The sequence below is a fragment of the Salmo trutta genome, chromosome 27 (assembly GCF_901001165.1).
Source record: "Salmo trutta chromosome 27, fSalTru1.1, whole genome shotgun sequence".
In the NCBI taxonomy this organism is placed as follows: Eukaryota; Metazoa; Chordata; class Actinopteri; order Salmoniformes; family Salmonidae; genus Salmo; species Salmo trutta.
Window position 1 is genome coordinate 42879647 of NC_042983.1, and position 20490 is coordinate 42900136.

Below are 20490 nucleotides of genomic sequence, written 5' to 3' on the forward strand. Positions count from 1 at the left end.
TGTGTGTGTGTGTGTGTCTCTCTCTCTGTGTGTGTGTGTGTCTCTCTCTCTGTGTGTGTGTGTGTGTGTGTCTCTCTCTCTGTGTGTGTGTGTGTGTGTCTCTCTCTCTGTGTGTGTGTGTGTGTGTCTCTCTCTCTCTGTGTGTGTGTGTCTCTCTCTGTGTGTGTGTGTGTGTGTGTGTGTATATATACTTAGGAGGACGTCAGCAGCCAGTAGGTGTTCCATGACAGAGTCCAGGATGTATGACTGGAATTCTTTCTGCTGAGTCCTGGTGGAGCGCTCTGGGGACGCCTGGGGAGACACAGAGGATAAAACTATATGTTAAAGCTGCAATCAGCAGTTGAAACAAGAACAAAGACTATCCCCCGCCCCTGTTTCGGTAAAAAGCTAATGGATGGGTGTTACAGGTTTTGGTTATTCTCTCGATTTCGAGGTTGGTTCTCTTCAGGGGTGGCGTGCTGATTGGAATCATCCTCGTTGGTCAGGATGTGATGCACCTGTCGCCTCGTTAGTCAGTTGTTAGTATCACCTGTGCTGGCAGAGCTAATTCTCCAGTTATCATGAGAGATGTTGGAAGAGTAGCTGTTAACCCGTTAAAGGTCATGAACACTCAAAATCACATTTGTCATGAAATTGGATGATATTTAGATGAAACCAGATCATAGTATGATGACCAAAGTATGAACACTGACTGTTGCTTCTACGCTGATAAAATGTTAATCATAAAGTTACTGGTCCCCCTCCCTCATGTCAAACACTTGGATTCAGGAGGCGGGATTATTAAGGGGAAAGGGTGACATCACCCTAACTCTCATTTTAATACACCAATGGTAACATGAAATTCTCTTAGCTAATTTAAATAGGTACCACCTTGTAACCAACCTCAGAAAAGGCGTGTTTGCAGATGGGTGTGGTTTATATAGCTACTCTACTGGTGCCAAAATGTTACTGTATGGTGTTAGCAAATATAATTAAACGTTTGAAGTATTCATCTATGGCAAAGATACTTATACAGTGTCTTCAGAAAGTATTCATCCTGTTTAACTTGGTGTTGTGTTACAGCCTGAATGGATTCAATTGAGATGTCGTTTCACTGGTTTACACACACACACACACACACACACACACACACACACACACACACACCATAATGTTAACCTATAATTATGTTTTTAGAAAACAATTTAAATGAATAAACAATGAAAATCTGATAAGTCTTTAGTAAATAAGTATTCAACCCCTTTGTTATGGGAAGCATAAATAAGTTCAGGAGTAGAAATGTGCTGAACAAGTCACATAATAAGTTGCATGGATTCACTCTGTGTTCAATAATAATGTTTAACATGATTTTTTAAATGACTACCTCATCTCTGTACCCCACACACACATATAATTATCCAGTGGTGTGTTTCCACCAAATGGGACGTGTTATTGGATAAACGTCAGAGCATGACGACGTAGTGCACAAAAAAAAAATTACTTTTCACTTACGTTCAACGTGGTTTCTATCGCTTTTTCAACTTTACTGATCGTTGCGTCACAAAAAAAACTGTCAAGTTAAATAGCTAATGTAACTATTCTGATCCTGGTGCCTGCGATCTAGCTGACAGCTCGCAGAAAGTGCGGCTTGTCTCGTCTACTTGATGAGATTATTACGGATAAGAGCAAGATCATTTTTAATTTGTCAAACGGCAGCCAATAATCGATCGTCATGTCACCAGAAAAAGGCTCTTGATATTCATCGGAAAGGAGCATCGAGCTCATCACCGTGAAGTTCATCATAATTTATTTAATCTGTAGCCTAATAATCATCTGTAGCGAGTGGAAGCAGGAGGTCCACACGCCATATCATCGCATGACTCCAAACGTATTTCAATTTTTTATTTTATTTATTTTTATTTATTTCACCTTTATTTAACCAGGTAGGCAAGTTGAGAACAAGTTCTCATTTACAACTGCGACCTGGCCAAGGTAAAGCAAAGCAAATCGACACACACAACAACACAGAGTTACACATGGAATAAACAAAACATACAGTCAATAATACAGTAGAAAAATAAGTCTATATACAATGTGAGCAAATGAGGTGAGATAAGGGAGGTAAAGGCAATAAATAGGCCATATATATGTAATATATATATATATATATAAATAAAATATGATGATTATTATATCAATATTTGCTCATAAAGGCATTTCCACCGCCATTTCCCGCATAATTAATTTTACAGACACTATAAAGATACCACCATGTCGAATTAACAAATGATCTGTCAGCATTTATAAAGTTACACCCAAACTTCCTGTTTCCGTCACAGCTGTTGAGAGTTTTTTTATGACTTTACTTGCATAAAAACTATGGATGGAAACGTTGTTAGCGATGTTTCAATGTAAAAGAAGATGAGATGGCGCCGACAGACATGGCAGCTCAGCTCCTGGCTCCATAGAAACGTGGCCGGATTTATTTATTTTTAATTGTGTTTTATTTTTGTTACATTATTAACCCAGAAAATGTTTTGTGTTATTACATACAGACGGAAATAACTTTTGGATATCAGAGCGGCGGTAACTCACCAGCATTATGACCAGGAATATGACTTTGCCGAATTGAATCCTTTGTTCGTACCCCGCAGGGCAATTGAACTACCCGGAGGCTGCTCCAAAACACCGCCGGCGGAGAAGAGGTATCGGAGTGGACTTCTAGTCTGACTCAGGAGGCGCGCTTCCAAGTATATTACTCGCTAATGTTCAGTCTCTGGGTAAGAAGTAGACGAGCTCAGGGCGAGGATCTCCTTCCAGAAAGACATCAGGGATTGTAACATACTCTGTTTCACGGAAACATGGCTCTCTCGGGATATACTGTCCCCTCCATACAGCCAGCTGGGTTCTCAGTACATCCCGCAGACAGGAATAAAGAACTCTCCGGAAGAAGAAAGGCGGGGGTGTATGTTTCATGATTAACTACTCCTGGTGTGATTGTGATAACATACAGAAACTCAAGTCCTTTTGTTCACCCGACCTAGAATACCTCAATCAAATGCCGACCGTATTACCTCCCAAGATAATTATCTTCGGTCGTAGTCACAGACGTGTATATTCCCCTTCAAGCCGATACCACGACGGCCCTCAAGGATCTACACTGGACTTTTTGCAAACTGGAAACCACAAATCCTGAGGCTGCATTTATTGTAGCTGGAGACTTCAAGAAAGCAAATCTGAGGAAAACATTACTGAAGTTCTACCAACACATGGACTGTAGTACTCACGCTGGGAAAACACTGGACAACTGCTACTCAACTTTTCGAAATGCCTACAAGGCCCTCCCCCGCCCTCCCTTTGGCAAATCTGATCACGACTCCATTTTGCTCCTCCCTTCCTATAAGCAGAAACTCAAACAAGACGTACCCGTGCTAAGGTTTATTCAACACTGGTCTGACCAATCGGAATCCATGCTTCAAGATTGTTTTGAGCATGCGGACTGGGATATGTTCCAGGTAGCCTCTGAGAATAACATTGACGAATACACGGACACGGTGACTGAGTTCATCAGGAAATGTACAGGGAGATGTCGTACCCACTGTGACTATTAAAACCTACCCAAACCAGAAACTGTGGATAGATGGCAGCATTCACACAAAACTGAAAGCGCGAACCACCTCATTTAACAATGGCAAGGTGACTGGGAATATGGCTGAATACAAACAGCGTAGTTATTCCCTCCGTAAGGCAATCACATAGGCAAAACGTCAGCACAGAGACAAAGTGGAGTCGCAATTCAACGGCTCAGACACGAGACATATGTGGCAGGGTCTACAGACAATCACAGAATACAAAGGGAAAACCAGCCAAGTCGCGGACACCGACGTCTTGCTTCCAGACAAGTTAAACACCTGCTTCACCTGCTTTGAGGATAACACAGTGACTCCGACGTGGCCCGCAACCAAGTACTATAGGCTCTCCTTCTCCGTGGCCGACGTGTGTAAGACATTTAAGCGTGTTAACCCTCGCAAGGCTGCCGGCCCAGACGGCATCACTAGCTGCATCCTCAGAGCATGCGCAGACCAGCTGGCACAGACCAGCTGGAGATATATTCCATATCTCCCTATCCCAGTCTGCTGTCCACACTTGCTTCATGATGTCCACCATTGTTCCTGTACCCAAGAAAACAAAGGTAACTGAACTAAATGACTATCTCCACGTAGCACTCACTTCTATCATCATGAAGTGCTTTGAGAAGCTAGCTAAGGATCATATCACCTCCACCTTACCTGACACCCTAGACCCACTTCAATTTGCTTACCGACCCAATAGGTCCACAGACGATGCAATCGCCATCGCACTGCACACCGCCCTATCCCATCTGGACAAGAGGAATATCTATGTAAGAATGCTGTTCATTGACTATAACTTAGCATTTAACACCATAGCACCCTCCAAGCTCATCATTAAGCTCGGGGCACTGGGTTTTAACCCCGCCCTGTGCAACTGGGTCCTGGATTTCCTGACGGGCCGCCCCCAGGTGGTGAAGCTAGGAAACAACACCTCCACTTCACTGCTCCTCAACACAGGGGCCCCACAAAGGTGCGTTCTCAGCCCCCTCCTGTACTCCCTGTTCACCCATGACTGCTTGGCCACACACGCCTCCAACTCAATCATCAAGTCTGCAGACGACACAACAGTAATAGGCCTGATTACCAACAATGGTGAGACAGCCTACAGGGAGGAGGTTAGGGCCCTGGGAGAGTGGCGCCAGGAAAATAACCGCTCACTCAACGTCAACAAAACAAAGGAGCTGATCGTGGACTTCAGGAAACAGCAGAGGGAGCAGCCCCCCCATCCACATCGACGGGACCGCAGTGGAGAAGGTGAAAAGGTTCAAGTTCCTCGGCGTACACATCACTGACGATCTGAAATGGTCCACCCACACAGACAGTGTGGTGAAGAAGGCGCAACAGCGAATCAGACAGGGGGATATATTTACATTAATGGAAAGGTAGACACTCCTCATACTTATATCGTTCCTGTGAGATGAAAAATGCACGTTACACATCCCCAGCATTTTTAGAATGTCTGTGAACCTACGGAAATTTCCGCATGTTTAGAGCGACACCATTGGTTAAACAAAGTATTTTTCTTCTTCTTCCTTATTTAAAGAAATGTAGTTATGTTGGATCAATAATTGTCGAGGTATTTTATTTCAAACATAGACTTTTAAAAAAAAAACACAGCTGCATCTTGGACTCTTCAAGTAGTCACAATGTTTCTGAATCACCTTTTATCAGAATCCCACAGTTCGTACCTCTCTAACAGTACTAAGAATTTGTTTTGTAGGACGAACTGTACTTTATGGAGGGTAGTATACAATATTATACACCATTTAGAAAATGCCACCAGATGGATTCTGAGTTTAAGGGGTTAAACAAAGTCTTGTATCTCCTCTCCCTTGTTTGGTTTTACTCCCTAACCTGAGTCGATGGGGCTTTTCTTTTCCTGTTTGGTTTTACTCCCTAACCTGAGTCGATGGGGCTTTTCTTTTCCTGTTTGGTTTTACTCCCTAACCTGAGTCGATGGGACTTTTCTTTTCCTGTTTGGTTTTACTCCCTAACCTGAGTCGATGGGGCTTTTCTTTTCCTGTTTGGTTTTACTCCCTAACCTGAGTCGATGGGGCTTTTCTTTTCCTGTTTGGTTTTACTCCCTAACCTGAGTCGATGGGGCTTTTCTTTTCCTGTTTGGTTTTACTCCCTAACCTGAGTCGATGGGACTTTTCTTTTCCTGTTTGGTTTTACTCCCTAACCTGAGTCGATGGGGCTTTTCTTTTCCTGTTTGGTTTTACTCCCTAACCTGAGTCGATGGGGCTTTTCTTTTCCTGTTTGGTTTTACTCCCTAACCTGAGTCGATGGGGCTTTTCTTTTCCTGTTTGGTTTTACTCCCTAACCTGAGTCGATGGGGCTTTTCTTTTCCTGTTTGGTTTTACTCCCTAACCTGAGTCGATGGGGCTTTTCTTTTCCTGTTTGGTTTTACTCCCTAACCTGAGTCGATGGGGCTTTTCTTTTCCTGTTTGGTTTTACTCCCTAACCTGAGTCGATGGGGCTTTTCTTTTCCTGTTTGGTTTTACTCCCTAACCTGAGTCGATGGGGCTTTTCTTTTCCTGTTTGGTTTTACTCCCTAACCTGAGTCGATGGGGCTTTTCTTTTCCTGTTTGGTTTTACTCCCTAACCTGAGTCGATGGGGCTTTTCTTTTCTTCGAAGTGGGCGTCCATGGTGGGTGTTGCTTGGTCAGCACCCAGTCAGTAGGCACCCCAATGGAAGCCTTTCAGAACCCATTTTAAAACCCCACTGTTTGGGTTTGGTTATCAGTGACTCATTTGTTAGTAACATGGAGCTGGAGAAATGTACCTACTCTCAGATCCATAGACAGAGCTATGGATGTAAGGACTGACCATCCATGACATCAACAGTATAGTTATAACCATGTTATGAGGCTATACAGGACTGACCATCTATGACATCAACATTATAGTTATAACCATGTTATGAGGCTATACAGGACTGACCATCCATGATATCAACATTATAGTTATAACCATGTTATGAGGCTATACAGGACTGACCATCCATGATATCAACATGATAGTTATAACCACGTTATGAGGCTATACAGGACTGACCATCCATGATATCAACATTATAGTTATAACCATGTTATGAGGCTATACAGGACTGACCATCCATGATATCAACATTATAGTTATAACCATGTTATGAGGCTATACAGGACTGACCATCCATGATATCAACATTATAGTTATAACCATGTTATGAGGCTATACAGGACTGACCATCCATGATATCAACATTATAGTTATAACCATGTTATGAGGCTATACAGGACTGACCATCCATGATATCAACATTATAGTTATAACCATGTTATGAGGCTATACAGGACTGACCATCCATGATATCAACATTATAGTTTTAACCACGTTATGAGGCTATACAGGACTGACCATCCATGCTATCAACATGATAGTTATAACCACGTTATGAGGCTATACAGGACTGACCATCATGCTATCAACATGATAGTTATAACCATGTTATGAGGCTATACAGTGTATGTTTACATTTACATTGTTGACAAACATTGGAGGAGTGTGACAGTTGAACTAAGATCATGAGGCATTTATAAGTTATATTCTTCAACAATCATTCATTTAAAAAAAATTGGCGAACCAACTACAGATTGCCCCTTCAAGTTTCCTGTCACATTTTCTAGATTTAGGGTTGCAAAATTCTAGAAATGGAACCAAAAATACCAGGATTTCCAGAAATCACTTTGGAGAAATCCAAAGATTTTTGCAACCCTAGCTAGATTATCAACTGTTGTGAAAAAAAAGGGCTTCATAATTTGATTGATTGATTAATCAGATTATTCATTGGCTGATTGATTGACAGATCCGTCTCACCTCTAGCAGTAGGTCTACGGTGGACGTCTGCTTGCTGGCTGGTGTCAGACACAGGTTGTCCATGATCAGCACCTTCATGAAGTCAAACACGTACTTCTTGGCCGGGTGATTGGTCAGGTAGGTCTTACTGCCCACGTTGCAGTATTCTGATTGGCTACGGTTCATGCACGTGTCGGCGGAGAAGGCCTTGAACTCCTCTGTGGGAGACCCCGCTTCATTATCCAGGTCACTCACCTGAAATGTAAGAGAAAAGGGTGAGGGAGGGAGGGAGATAGAGGGAGAAAGATATGGAGGGAGAAAGATATGGAGGGAGGGAGGGAGGGAGATAGAGGGAGAAAGATATGGAGGGAGAAAGATATGGAGGGAGGGAGGGAGGGAGATAGAGGGAGAAAGATATGGAGGGAGAAAGATATGGAGGGAGGGAGGGAGGGAGAAAGGAGGATTTGGAGGGAGGGAGATATAGAGGGAGGGAGAGAGAGAGGCAGGGAGAGAGGCAGGGAGAGAGATATAGAGGGAGGGAGAGAGAGAGGCAGGGAGAGAGGCAGGGAGAGAGGCAGGGAGAGAGATATAGAGAGAGGCAGGGAGAGAGGCAGGGAGAGAGAGAGAGAGAGAGAGAGAGAGAGAGAGAGAGAGAGAGAGAGAGAGAGAGAGAGAGAGAGAGAAAGATGGAGGGAGGGAGGGAGGGAAGGAGGGAGGGAAGGAGAAAGATATGGAGGGAGGAAGAAAGATATGAAAGGAGGGAGGGAGAGAAAGATGGAGGGAGGGAGGGAGGGAGGGAAGGAGGGAAGGAAGGAGAAAGATATGGAGGGAGGGAGGGAGGGAGAAAGATATGGAGGGAGATATAGAGGGAGAAAGATATGGAGGGAGGGAGGGAGGGAGAAAGATAGAGGGAGGGAGGGAGATATACATTTACATTTACATTTTAGTCATTTAGCAGACGCTCTTATCCAGAGCGACTTACAGTAGTGAATGCATACATTTCAAACATTTTCTTTTTTCCCGTACTGGTCCCCCGTGGGAATCGAACCCACACCCCTGGTGTTGCAAACACCATGCTCTACCAACTGAGCCACACGGGACTGACATAGATATAGAGGGAGAAAGATAGGGAGGGGGGAGGGCCATTTAGACAGAGCTCAGAGAGCACAGATGCATACTAACACACAGTCACACACAGTGTCACACACACGTCCTCACAAATACATGAACACACAGCTCAGTGTCTCACCATCTCTGAGTAGGGTCTGATATTGAAGGGGAAGACTGAGGCAGCCAGGACACACAGGAACTCCGGGCTGTGCCACATGTGGGCCAGGTCCGGGACATTGTGATACAGGTACCTGAACATACACATTCATTCAATTATTCTTACAACTTATTGATATATTATTATTATTATTATTATTATTATTATAATAGTTGTATTGAATTCTATGTACCTGAAGAACTGCATCAGAGTTACCGGATACTCTCTCAACCATGACCCCTCCTCTTCAGACTGCCAGGGCTAGAGGGACACAGACAAGCACAATGTCATCTGGTGGCAGGAGTGGAATTCCAGCAGCTATAGAAAGTTAGCATCTGGTGGTAGGAGTGGGATTCCAGCAGCTATATAAAGTTAGCATCTGGTGGTAGGAGTGGGATTCCAGCAGCTATAGAAAGTTAGCATCTGGTGGTAGGAGTGGGATTCCAGCAGCTATAGAAAGTTAGCATCTGGTGGCAGAAGTGGGATTCCAGCAGCTATATAAAGTTAACATCTGGTGGCAGACATGGGATCCAGAAGCTAGGCTACATGGAAAAGGACAAGGAGTTGTCCTCCTCTCTCCTCCCTCTACCACCCACCCCCTCACCAGGTTAAGCATGCTCCTCAGCATGCCCAGTAACAGGAAGCCAGCTTCGGTGCAGACAGTGTGGATAGATCCCACTACAGTGCTGTTGGAGGCAGGAACGCCGAAGATAAAGGTCCAGATGGAGTCCAGGTCAAACTAAGACACAGAAAACAGAGACTGGGGTAACACTCATTCATACCATACACCAGTATTATACTGTACTAATATTATACTACTAATACTATAATATACTATATTATACTAATACGACAGGACCACATTTCTGTCAAAGGTATAATTATTGGTATAATTGTATGAAGAAACAAAAGAGGTCATTTGGAAATCCTAATTGGTCTACACGGATAAGTTCTGGCCTGGTTTAGATCTTATCTGTCGGAAAGATATCAGTTTGTCTCTGTGGATGGTTTGTCCTCTGACAAATCAACTGTAAATTTCGGTGTTCCTCAAGGTTCCGTTTAGGACCACTATTGTTTTCACTATATATTTTACCTCTTGGTGATGTCATTCGGAAACATAATGTTAACCTTCACTGCTATGCGAACGACACACAGGTTTACATTTCGATGAAACATGGTGAAGCCCCAAAATTGCCCTCCCTGGAAGTGGATGGCGGCAAATTTTTACTTTTAAACTCGGACAAAACAGAGATGCTAGTTCTAAGTTCCATGAAAACAAAGAGATCTTCTGTTGGATCTGATAATTAATCTTGATGGTTGTACAGTCGACTCAAAGAAAACTGTGAAGGAGATAATCTGGACCCTGATCTCTCTTTTGACAAACATATCAAGAATATTTCAAGGACAGCTTTTTTCCATTTACGTAACATTGCAAAAATCAGAAACTTTCTGTCCAAAAATGATGCTGAAAAATGTATCCATGCTTTTGTTACTTCTAGGTTAGACTACTGCAATGCTCTACTTCCAGATACCCGGATAAAGCACGAAATAAACTCCAGTTAGTGCTAAACACGTCTGCTAGAATCTTGACTAGAACCAAAATATTTGATCATATTACTCCAGTGCTAGCCTCTCTACATTGGCTTCCTGTTAAGGCAAGGGCTGATTTCAAGGTTTTACTGCTAACCTACAAAGCATTACCTTCCCTGTAGCTCAGTTGGTAGAGCATGGTGTGTGCAACACCAGGGTTGTGGGTTCGATTCCCACGGGGGGCCAGCACAGAAAAAAAATGTATGATATGTATGAAATTGTATGAAATGTATGCGTTCACTACTGTAAATCGCTCTGGATAAGAGCGTCTGCTAAATGACTAAAATGTAAATGTAAAAAATTACATGGGCTTGCTCCTACCTATGTTTCCGATTTGGTCCTGCCGTACATACCTACACGTACGCTACGGTCACAAGACGCAGACCTCCTAATTTTCCATAGAATTTCTAAGCAAACAGCTGGTGGCAGGGCTTTCTCCTATAGAGCTCCATTTTTATGGAATGGTCTGCCTACCCATGTGAGAGACGCAGACTCAGTCTCAACCTTTAAGTCTTAATTGATGACTCATCTCTTCAGTAGGTTTCATCTCTTCAGTGGGTCCTATGATTGAGTGTAGTCTGGCCCAGGGGTGTGAAGGTGAACGGAAAGGCACTGGAGCAACGAACCGCCCTTGCTGTCTCTGCCTGGCCGGTTCCCCTCTCTCCACTGTGATTCTCTGCCTCTAAACACTATTACAGGGGCTGAGTCACTGGCTTACTGGTGCTCTTCCATGCCGTCCCTAGGAGGGGTGCGTCACTTGAGTGGGTTGAGTCACTGATGGCAGGCTAAAAAAACGGCTGGTGCCTGAGCAGAGGGTAAAGGCCGCTAGCAGTGGCTAACAATGACGAAATGGCTAGTAATTTAGCTAATTAGCTGGCTACCTTCTGATGAAAGTTTTGGCTATTGGGTCTAAAAAATTTGCGGATCCATGTCACATTGAGTGAGGCCAGTTACCGGAAGGTATATTTAATTTAAAAATGAAAAAAGAGACGGAAAAAAAAGAAATGACCAAAAATACAAAAAGTAAACGAGAGGACAACAAACCAGGTCTGCACTGCTACGCCATCTTGGATCACAAGATGCTGGTCATCTATGAACATCTTGGCCATGTTCTGTTATAATCTCCACCCGACACAGCCAGAAGAGGACTGGCCACCCCTCAGAGCCTGGTTCCTCTCTAGGTGTCTTCCTAGGTTCTGGCCTTTCTAGGGAGTTTTTCCTAGCCACCGTGCTTCTACATCTGCATTGCTTGCTGTTTGGGGGTTTTAGGCTTTGTGACATCAGCTGATGTAAAAAGGGCTTCATCAATAAATTTGATTGATTGGTCATGGATTGTTAGTTTTGGTGGGTGCTGCGCACCACCTGGGAAAGGATCTAGCTAGGGGAAACCCTGGCTGGATAGTATGATGGAAAATAGTTTTTTAGTAGAATGATAAAAAGATAGATGAGCGTGATAAAAGGTTTTGTGTACTAACATGTACCTGGAGGCTGTCTGGCAGCTCTGTGACGGGTTGTTGCAGGAACAGGGTCATCAGCAGGAAGTAGAGCTCGGGGACGTTGGTATGTTTCGGCAGCAACGTCTGCAGAACAGGGAACCCTGGGAAATGGCAGGCATCTCGGTTGATCTCCCGTAGGGTGGAGTGCCCGCCGGCACTACGGCCCACATTGAAGCCTGGTAGAGGAGGGAACAGAAGAGGTTGAGAAACTGCCCAGAGAATAAAAATGGCTCCACAAATACTAGACTAGTGTCACGACTTCCGCCCAAGTCGGTACCTCTCCGTTCGGGCGTCGCCGGTCTTCTAGCCATCATCGATCTACTTTTCATTTTCCATTTGTTTTGTCTTGTCTTTCCACACACCTGGTTTCAATTCCATCATTACATGTTGTGTATTTAACCCTCTGTCCCCCCCCCCCCCCCCATGTCCTTGTCCGGAATTGTTTATCGTAAGTGCTTGTGCACGTTATGTCTGGTGTGCGACGGGTTTTGTACCCATTGATTGATTGTTCTGTTTTCCGGTGGTTTTTATTATTAAACTGCGCCGTTGTAAACACAGTTTTTGCTCTCCTGTGCCTGACTTCTCTGCCGCCAGTACGCACCCCTTACAACTAGTGCATAACAGAGTGGAAGCCTCCTCCATTTTGATGAAAGATGGGCTGAAGCACATCAGGGACTGGCTATACTATGATTATATGCCTCTTCTTTGTTGCAAAGCAAGTTTTCCTATGGGATATTAAATGGTTCTATTCAGAGTTTAACCTTTATTTGACCAGGTTAGTCTCATTGTTAATTTCAATCTATTTTACAACAGAGTTGAAAATACATTAACCTGTTGGGGCTAGGGGGCAGTATTTGCACGGCCGGATAAAAAACGTACCCGATTTAAACTGGCTACTACTCTTGCCCAGAAACGAGAATATGCATATAATATAACACTCTAAAGTTTCTAAAACTGTTTGAATGGTGTCTGTGAGTATAACAGAACTCATATGGCAGGCCAAAACCTGAGAAGATTCCATACAGGAAGTGCCCTGTCTGACAATTTGTTCTCCTTCTGTGGCATCTCTATCAAAAATACAGCATCTCTACTGTAACGTGACATTTTCTAAGGCTTCCATTGGCTCTCAGAAGGTGCCAGAAAGTGGAATGAGGTGTTTGCTGTTTCTGGGCGAAGAACAGCAGGAGTATTTGTGAGTGGTCAGGCTGGGAACAGTGACACTGGAGATGCGCGTTCATAAGAATTCTCCATTTTTTTCTTTCAGCCTTTGAATGAATACAACGTCGCCCGGTTGGAATATTACCGCTATTTTACACGAAAAATAGCATAAAAATTGATTTTAAACAGCGTTTGACATGCTTCGAAGTACGGTAATGTAATATTTTGAATTTTTTTGTCACGAAATGCGCTCGCGAGTCACCCTTCGGATACTGACCTGAACGCACGAACAAAACGGAGGTATTTAAATATAACTATGGATTATTTGGAACCAAAACAACATTTGTTGTTGAAGTAGAAGTCCTGGGAGTGCATTCTGACGAAGAACAGCAAAGGTAATCCAATTTTTCTTATAGTAAATCTGAGTTTGGTGAGGGCCAAACTTGGTGGGTGTCAAATTAGCTAGCCGTGATGGCCGGGCTATGTACTCAGAATATTGCAAAATGTGCTTTTGACGAAAAGCTATTTTAAAATCTGACACCGCGATTGCATAAAGGAGTTCTGTATCTATAATTCTTAAAATAATTGTTATGTATTTTGTGAACGTTAATCGTGAGTAATTTAGTAAATTCACCGGAAGTTTGCGGTGGGTATGCTAGTTCTGAACATCACATGCTAATGTAAAAAGCTGTTTTTTGATATAAATATGAACTTGATTGAACAAAACATGCATGTATTGTATAACATAATGTCCTAGGAGTGTCATCTGATGAAGATCAAAGGTTAGTGCTGCATTTAGCTGTGGTTTTGGTTTTTGTGACATATATGCTTGCTTTGAAAATGGCTGTGTGATTATTTCTGGCTGGGTACTCTCCTGACATAATCTAATGTTTTGCTTTCGCTGTAAAGCCTTTTTGAAATCGGAGAATGTGGTTAGATTAACAAGAGTCTTGTCTTTAAAATGGTGTAAAATAGTAATATGTTTGAGAAATTGAAGTTATAGCATTTTTGAGGTATTTGTATTTCGCGCCACGCGATTCCACTGGCTGTTGACGCAAACGGCCCACCTTGCCCAGGGAGGTTAACAACCTAAAACACAGTGCACTAGGGTTGAAAACATCAGTTTGCACATTGAACTGCAAGATGGTTTGGGAAAGTGTGGTGCGACTAGTACATGTAAGGGTCAAAACATTGACAGCACCCACTTCATTTCCCATCATAGCGTTTAACCTATGATTTTTATTGTTAAATAACACCAATATGAGAGAACAACATATGTTGTGAAAGAATGTGCTCAGCATATGTGGGAACTCCTTCAAGACTGTTGGAAAATCATTCCAGTTGAAGCTGGTTGAGAGAAATGCCAAGAGTGTGCAAAGCTATCATCAAGGCAACTTCGAAGAATATCAAATATATTTTGATTTGTTTAACACTTTTTTTGGTTACTACATGATTAACTTCTATTTACACAGGTTGACTCACCCAGTACGGTGCCGATCTTGTTGGTGAGGACAGAGTCAGTGTGGTCCAACCATCCTCCTCCAGTCAACCCTTCTTTAAACTTGGTCAGTATGGGCTGGTTACTGAGCAGAACCACTAGGATCCACAGAGCTGCTGTCACACTGCTGGAGTGGAGGTGCTCTTCCATGAACATCAACAGCCAGTCAAATCCCAGGGTACGCACCAACTCCTCACAAGCCCTGTGGAGGGAGAGGGGGTTAAACACACAACGCAGTCACACACACACACAAACATCAACAGCCAGTCGAAACCCAGACAGACACACAGACACACAGAGAGACAGAGAGACAGAGAGACAGAGAGACAGAGAGACAGAGAGACAGAGAGACAGACAGACAGACAGACAGACAGACAGACAGAGACACAGAGAGAGACACAGAGAGAGACACAGAGAGAGAGACAAGGAGACAAAGAGACAGACGTACTGTGCGTTGACGATGCACTTCTCCTTGGTGGTGAACAGCAGTTTGAGGAGGATGTCCAGCAGTCTGTTCCTCAACAGGATGAGGTTGGCCGATAGAAGACCCCCAAAGTCGTCATCGTTACCTGGACACGAGGTGAGCAATACGAATGTTAATGAAATAAAATCAACAGAACAGTGACTGCTGTGACTTCAGCCCAGTTCCAATACAACAGTTGAGACGAGATAAAATTAACGAAGTAATCAAGATCAAACTAACTCTGCTCTAAAACTACCTCATCCCCATATTGTTTTTATTTACATTGCTGCTCTTTTGCACACCAGTATCACTACTAACACACCATCTTCTGCTCATCATCATCTGCTCATCTATCACTCCAGTGTTAATCTGCTAAATTGTAATTACTTCGCTACTATGACCTATTTATTGCCTTACCTCCTCACGCCATTTGCACACACTGTATATAGACTTCCTTTGTTTCTTTTGTGTTGACTGTATGTTTGTTTATTCCATGTGTAACTCTGTGTTGTTGTTTGTGTCGCACTGCTTTGCTTTATCTTGGCCAGGTTGCAGTTGTAAATGAGAACTTGTTCTCAACTGGCCTACCTGGTTAAATAAAGGTGAAAGAAAAAATGAAAGAAAATACCTTTCAGATCAAACTAACTTTGTTGTAAAAGTCCTTAAGAAGAACGTTGCGTCTCATCTTGTTCACATTGGCAGTTTCAAGCGATTTTCTTTTTTTGCATTTCCGAAAATGTTATTTTTCATGTAGTCTGAACATCCAAAAAGCACATGGAATCGGATATTTCAAGCCACATTTCACACCACCTTCGTAAGGGGTTTGAAGTGAGATACAAATCTGATTCCTGGCCATAAGTTCTTGTGTGTCTGAACGGTCAAATCTGATTTATTTGCCCTCAAGTGGTTTTTAGACTGTTGTTTGGCATATCTTGTTGCTTCCTAGCTACTCTGTTGACAGTTTGACAAGAACATGAGAGAGCTAACTAGCTTGTTAGTTGTTTATAAACAAATTAGTGAATGTGGTAGAAAGGTAAAAAGCTAGCTAGTTGACTGCTGTGGCTAGCTAGGTGACTGCTGTGGCTAGCTAGGTGACCGCTGTGGCTAGCTAGTTGACTGTTGTGGCTAGCTAGTTGACTGTTGTGGCTAGCTAGTTGACTGTTGTGGCTAGCTAGTTGACTGCTGTGGCTAGCTAGTTGACTGTTGTGGCTAGCTAGTTGACTGTTGTGGCTAGCTAGTTGACTGCTGTGGCTAGCTAGTTGACTGTTGTGGCTAGCTAGTTGACTGTTGTGGCTAGCTAGTTGACTGCTGTGGCTAGCTAGTTGACTGCTGTGGCTAGCTAGTTGACTACTGTGGCTAGCCAGTTGACTACTGTGGCTAGCCAGTTGACTGCCGTGGCTGGCTAGTTGACTGCCGTGGCTAGCTAGTGGACTGCCGTGGCTAGCTAGTTGACTGCCGTGGCTGGCTAGTTGACTGCCGTGGCTAGCTAGTGGACTGCCGTGGCTAGCTAGTTGACTGCCGTGGCTAGCTAGTTGACTGCTGTGGCTAGCTAGTTGACTGCTGTGGCTAGCTAGTTGACTGTTGTGGCTAGCTAGTTGACTGCTGTGGCTAGCTAGTTGACTGCTGTGGCTGGCTAGTTGACTGCCGTGGCTAGCTAGTTGACCACTGTGGCTAGCTAGTTAACCGCCGTGGCTAGCTAGTTGACCGCCGTGGCTAGCTAGTTGACCACTGTGGCTAGCTAGTTAACCGCTGTGGCTAGCCAGTTGACTGCCGTGGCTAGCTAGTTGACTGCCGTGGCTAGCTAGTTGACCACTGTGACTAGCTAGTTGACTGCAGTGACTAGCTAGTTGACTGCTGTGGCTAGCTAGTTGACCGCTGTGGCTAGCTAGTTAACTGCTGTGGCTGGCTAGTTGACTGCTGTGGCTAGCTAGTTGACTGCAGTGGCTAGCTATTTGACAGCTGTGACTAGCTAGTTGACTGCTGTGGCTAGAAAAATAACTTGTTTTGAAAGTTGGATCAACTTGTCCTTTGAGAATTTAAAGGTGTTCTGACACTATGATTTTGAACATTCAAAGTATGTGGGAAACATCCCTGGCAGGCATTGTTGTCATCTTAGCTTGCTACATAACTTCTGAGTGATAGGAAGCAGGAGCACCAATCAGCCTACACCACTACGTACACACCCGTAGCCATGTCAACAAGCGACTGTTGTCTGAACACAAACAAATCTGATTGGGTCACCTGTAACTTCCTGTTTGGACGGTCAGTATTCCAAAACTGATTTTGAAAAAAAAATAACACTGATTTGAGCATTATGGCCATGCAGTGTAAACAAGACTTTATGCATCTCAACTGAGCTTCAGTCTGCATGTGTCTGTGTGTGTGTGTGTGTGTGTGTGTGTGTGTGTGTGTGTGTGTGTGTGTGTGTGTGTGTGTGTGTGTGTGTGTGTGTGTGTGTGTGTGTGTGTGTGTGTGTGTGTGTGTTACCTCCATCGATCTTCTCCTCGTTGTTGATCTCCATCACTACAAACTTCTCACACACAGCAAAGGTTGGCAGAGTGGATGAGATGAACTGGCCAAACCTATGAAAGAGAAAAGATGTGTCAACCAAAACCAAGTCAGATGTCTGAACCACAGGGGTAGAAAGTAGAGTTAGTTCCTAACAGACCGTAGGGGTCGGGGAAGGTGTGTGTGTGTGTGTGTGTGTGTATGTGTGTGTGTGTGTGTCCATACCGTAGCAGGTGGTAGGGGTTGGGGAAGGTGTGTGTGTGTGTGTTGTCCATACCGTAGCAGGTGGTAGGGGTTGGGGAAGGTGTGTGTGTGTGTGTGTGTTGTCCATACCGTAGCAGGTGGTAGGGGTTGGGGAAGGTGTGTGTGTGTGTGTGTGTGTGTTGTCCATACCGTAGCAGGTGGTAGGGGTTGGGGAAGGTGTGTGTGTATGTGTGTGTGTGTTGTCCATACCGTAGCAGGTGGTAGGGGTTGGGGAAGGTGTGTGTGTGTGTGTGTTGTCCATACCGTAGCAGGTGGTAGGGGTTGGGGAAGGTGTGTGTGTGTGTGTGTGTGTGTTGTCCATACCGTAGCAGGTGGTAGGGGTTGGGGAAGGTGTGTGTGTGTGTGTTGTCCATACCGTAGCAGGTGGTAGGGGTTGGGGAAGGTGTGTGTGTGTGTGTGTTGTCCATACCGTAGCAGGTGGTAGGGGTTGGGGAAGGTGTGTGTGTGTGTGTGTGTGTTGTCCATACCGTAGCAGGTGGTAGGGGTTGGGGAAGGTGTGTGTGTGTGTGTGTGTGTTGTCCATACCGTAGCAGGTGGTAGGGGTTGGGGAAGGTGTGTGTGTGTGTGTTGTCCATACCGTAGCAGGTGGTAGGGGTTGGGGAAGGTGTGTGTGTGTGTGTGTTGTCCATACCGTAGCAGGTGGTAGGGGTTGGGGAAGGTGTGTGTGTGTGTGTGTGTGTTGTCCATACCGTAGCAGGTGGTAGGGGTTGGGGAAGGTGTGTGTGTGTGTGTGTGTGTTGTCCATACCGTAGCAGGTGGTAGGGGTTGGGGAAGGTGTGTGTGTATGTGTGTGTGTGTTGTCCATACCGTAGCAGGTGGTAGGGGTTGGGGAAGGTGTGTGTGTGTGTGTGTTGTCCATACCGTAGCAGGTGGTAGGGGTTGGGGAAGGTGTGTGTGTGTGTGTGTGTTGTCCATACCGTAGCAGGTGGTAGGGGTTGGGGAAGGTGTGTGTGTGTGTGTGTTGTCCATACCGTAGCAGGTGGTAGGGGTTGGGGAAGGTGTGTGTGTGTGTGTGTTGTCCATACCGTAGCAGGTGGTAGGGGTTGGGGAAGGTGTGTGTGTGTGTGTGTGTTGTCCATACCGTAGCAGGTGGTAGGGGTTGGGGAAGGTGTGTGTGTGTGTGTGTGTTGTCCATACCGTAGCAGGTGGTAGGGGTTGGGGAAGGTGTGTGTGTGTGTGTGTTGTCCATACCGTAGCAGGTGGTAGGGGTTGGGGAAGGTGTGTGTGTGTGTGTGTTGTCCATACCGTAGCAGGTGGTAGGGGTTGGGGAAGGTGTGTGTGTGTGTGTGTTGTCCATACCGTAGCAGGTGGTAGGGGTTGGGGAAGGTGTGTGTGTGTGTGTTGTCCATACCGTAGCAGGTGGTAGGGGTTGGGGAAGGTGTGTGTGTGTGTGTTGTCCATACCGTAGCAGGTGGTAGGGGTTGGGGAAGGTGTGTGTGTGTGTGTGTGTTGTCCATACCGTAGCAGGTGGTAGGGGTTGGGGAAGGTGTGTGTGTGTGTGTGTGTGTGTTGTCCATACCGTAGCAGGTGGTAGGGGTTGGGGAAGGTGTGTGTGTGTGTGTGTTGTCCATACCGTAGCAGGTGGTAGGGGTTGGGGAAGGTGTGTGTGTGTGTGTTGTCCATACCGTAGCAGGTGGTAGGGGTTGGGGAAGGTGTGTGTGTGTGTGTGTCCATACCGTAGCAGGTGGTAGGGGTTGGGGAAGGTGTGTGTGTGTGTGTGTGTGTGTGTGTGTTGTCCATACCGTAGCAGGTGGTAGGGGTTGGGGAAGGTGTGTGTGTGTGTGTGTGTGTGTTGTCCATACCGTAGCAGGTGGTAGGGGTTGGGGAAGGTGTGTGTGTCCATACCGTAGCAGGTGGTAGGGGTTGGGGAAGGTGTGTGTGTGTGTGTGTGTGTGTGTGTGTGTGTGTTATCTATACCGTAGCAGGTGGTAGGGGTTGGGGAAGCCCTGCAGCAGTAGACTCAGCACGTGACTGATAGCTGAGATGGTGGGCTGAGACAGAGACGTGTTTCTCAGAGTCAGCAGTAGCTTGGGAATCAGCTGGAACTCACGTAACAACTTAGCGTTGTTCGTTGCCTCACTGTAGAGAAGGACAGGAGTTTGTAGATATCAACCCTAAACATACCAAATCAAATCCCACTTTATTTGTCACATGCGCCGAATACAACAAGTGTAGACCTTACCGTGAAATGCTTACTTAACAAGCCCTTAACCAACAATGCAGTTCAAGAAGAGTTAAGAAAATATTTACCAAATAAACTAAAGTAAAAAATATTAAAAAGGAACACAATAACATAACAATGTGAAGGCTATATACAGGGGGTACCGGTACAGAGTCAATGTGGAGGCTATATACAGAGGGGAACCGGTACAGAGTCAATGTGGAGGCTATATACAGGGGGTACCGGTACTGAGTCAATGTGGAGGCTATATACAGGGGGTACCGGTACAGAGTCAATGTGGAGGCTATATACAGAGGGGAACCGGTACAGAGTCAATGTGGAGGCTATATACAGGGGGTACCGGTACTGAGTCAATGTGGAGGCTATATACAGGGGGTACCAGTATAGAGTCAATGTGGAGGCTATATACAGGGGGTACCGGTACAGAGTCAATGTGGAGGCTATATACAGGGGGTACCGGTACAGAGTCAATGTGGAGGCTATATACAGGGTGTTACGGTACAGAGTCAATGTGGAGGCCATATACAGGGGGTACTGGTACAGAGTGAATGTGGAGGCTATATACAGGGGGTACCGGTACAGAGTGAATGTGGAGGCTATATTCAGGGGGTACCGG

At 44.9% G+C, this 20490-nt stretch overlaps 1 protein-coding gene across 1 annotated transcript in view; it reads right to left on the minus strand.

Annotated features, from left to right (window-relative positions):
- The window catches only part of LOC115165112 (WD repeat and FYVE domain-containing protein 3), a 191662-nt gene that overhangs the window by 51580 nt on the left and 119592 nt on the right, over window positions 1-20490 (minus strand). Inside the window, exons 18-27 of the mRNA XM_029718147.1 lie at window positions 19610-19771; window positions 17408-17502; window positions 14906-15026; window positions 14442-14659; window positions 11787-11977; window positions 9320-9454; window positions 8909-8976; window positions 8698-8809; window positions 7470-7703; window positions 192-291 (exon numbers count right to left, since the gene is read on the minus strand). Coding sequence (XP_029574007.1) covers window positions 192-291; window positions 7470-7703; window positions 8698-8809; window positions 8909-8976; window positions 9320-9454; window positions 11787-11977; window positions 14442-14659; window positions 14906-15026; window positions 17408-17502; window positions 19610-19771 — 1436 coding nt within the window. The remainder of the gene's footprint in view (window positions 1-191; window positions 292-7469; window positions 7704-8697; window positions 8810-8908; window positions 8977-9319; window positions 9455-11786; window positions 11978-14441; window positions 14660-14905; window positions 15027-17407; window positions 17503-19609; window positions 19772-20490) is intronic.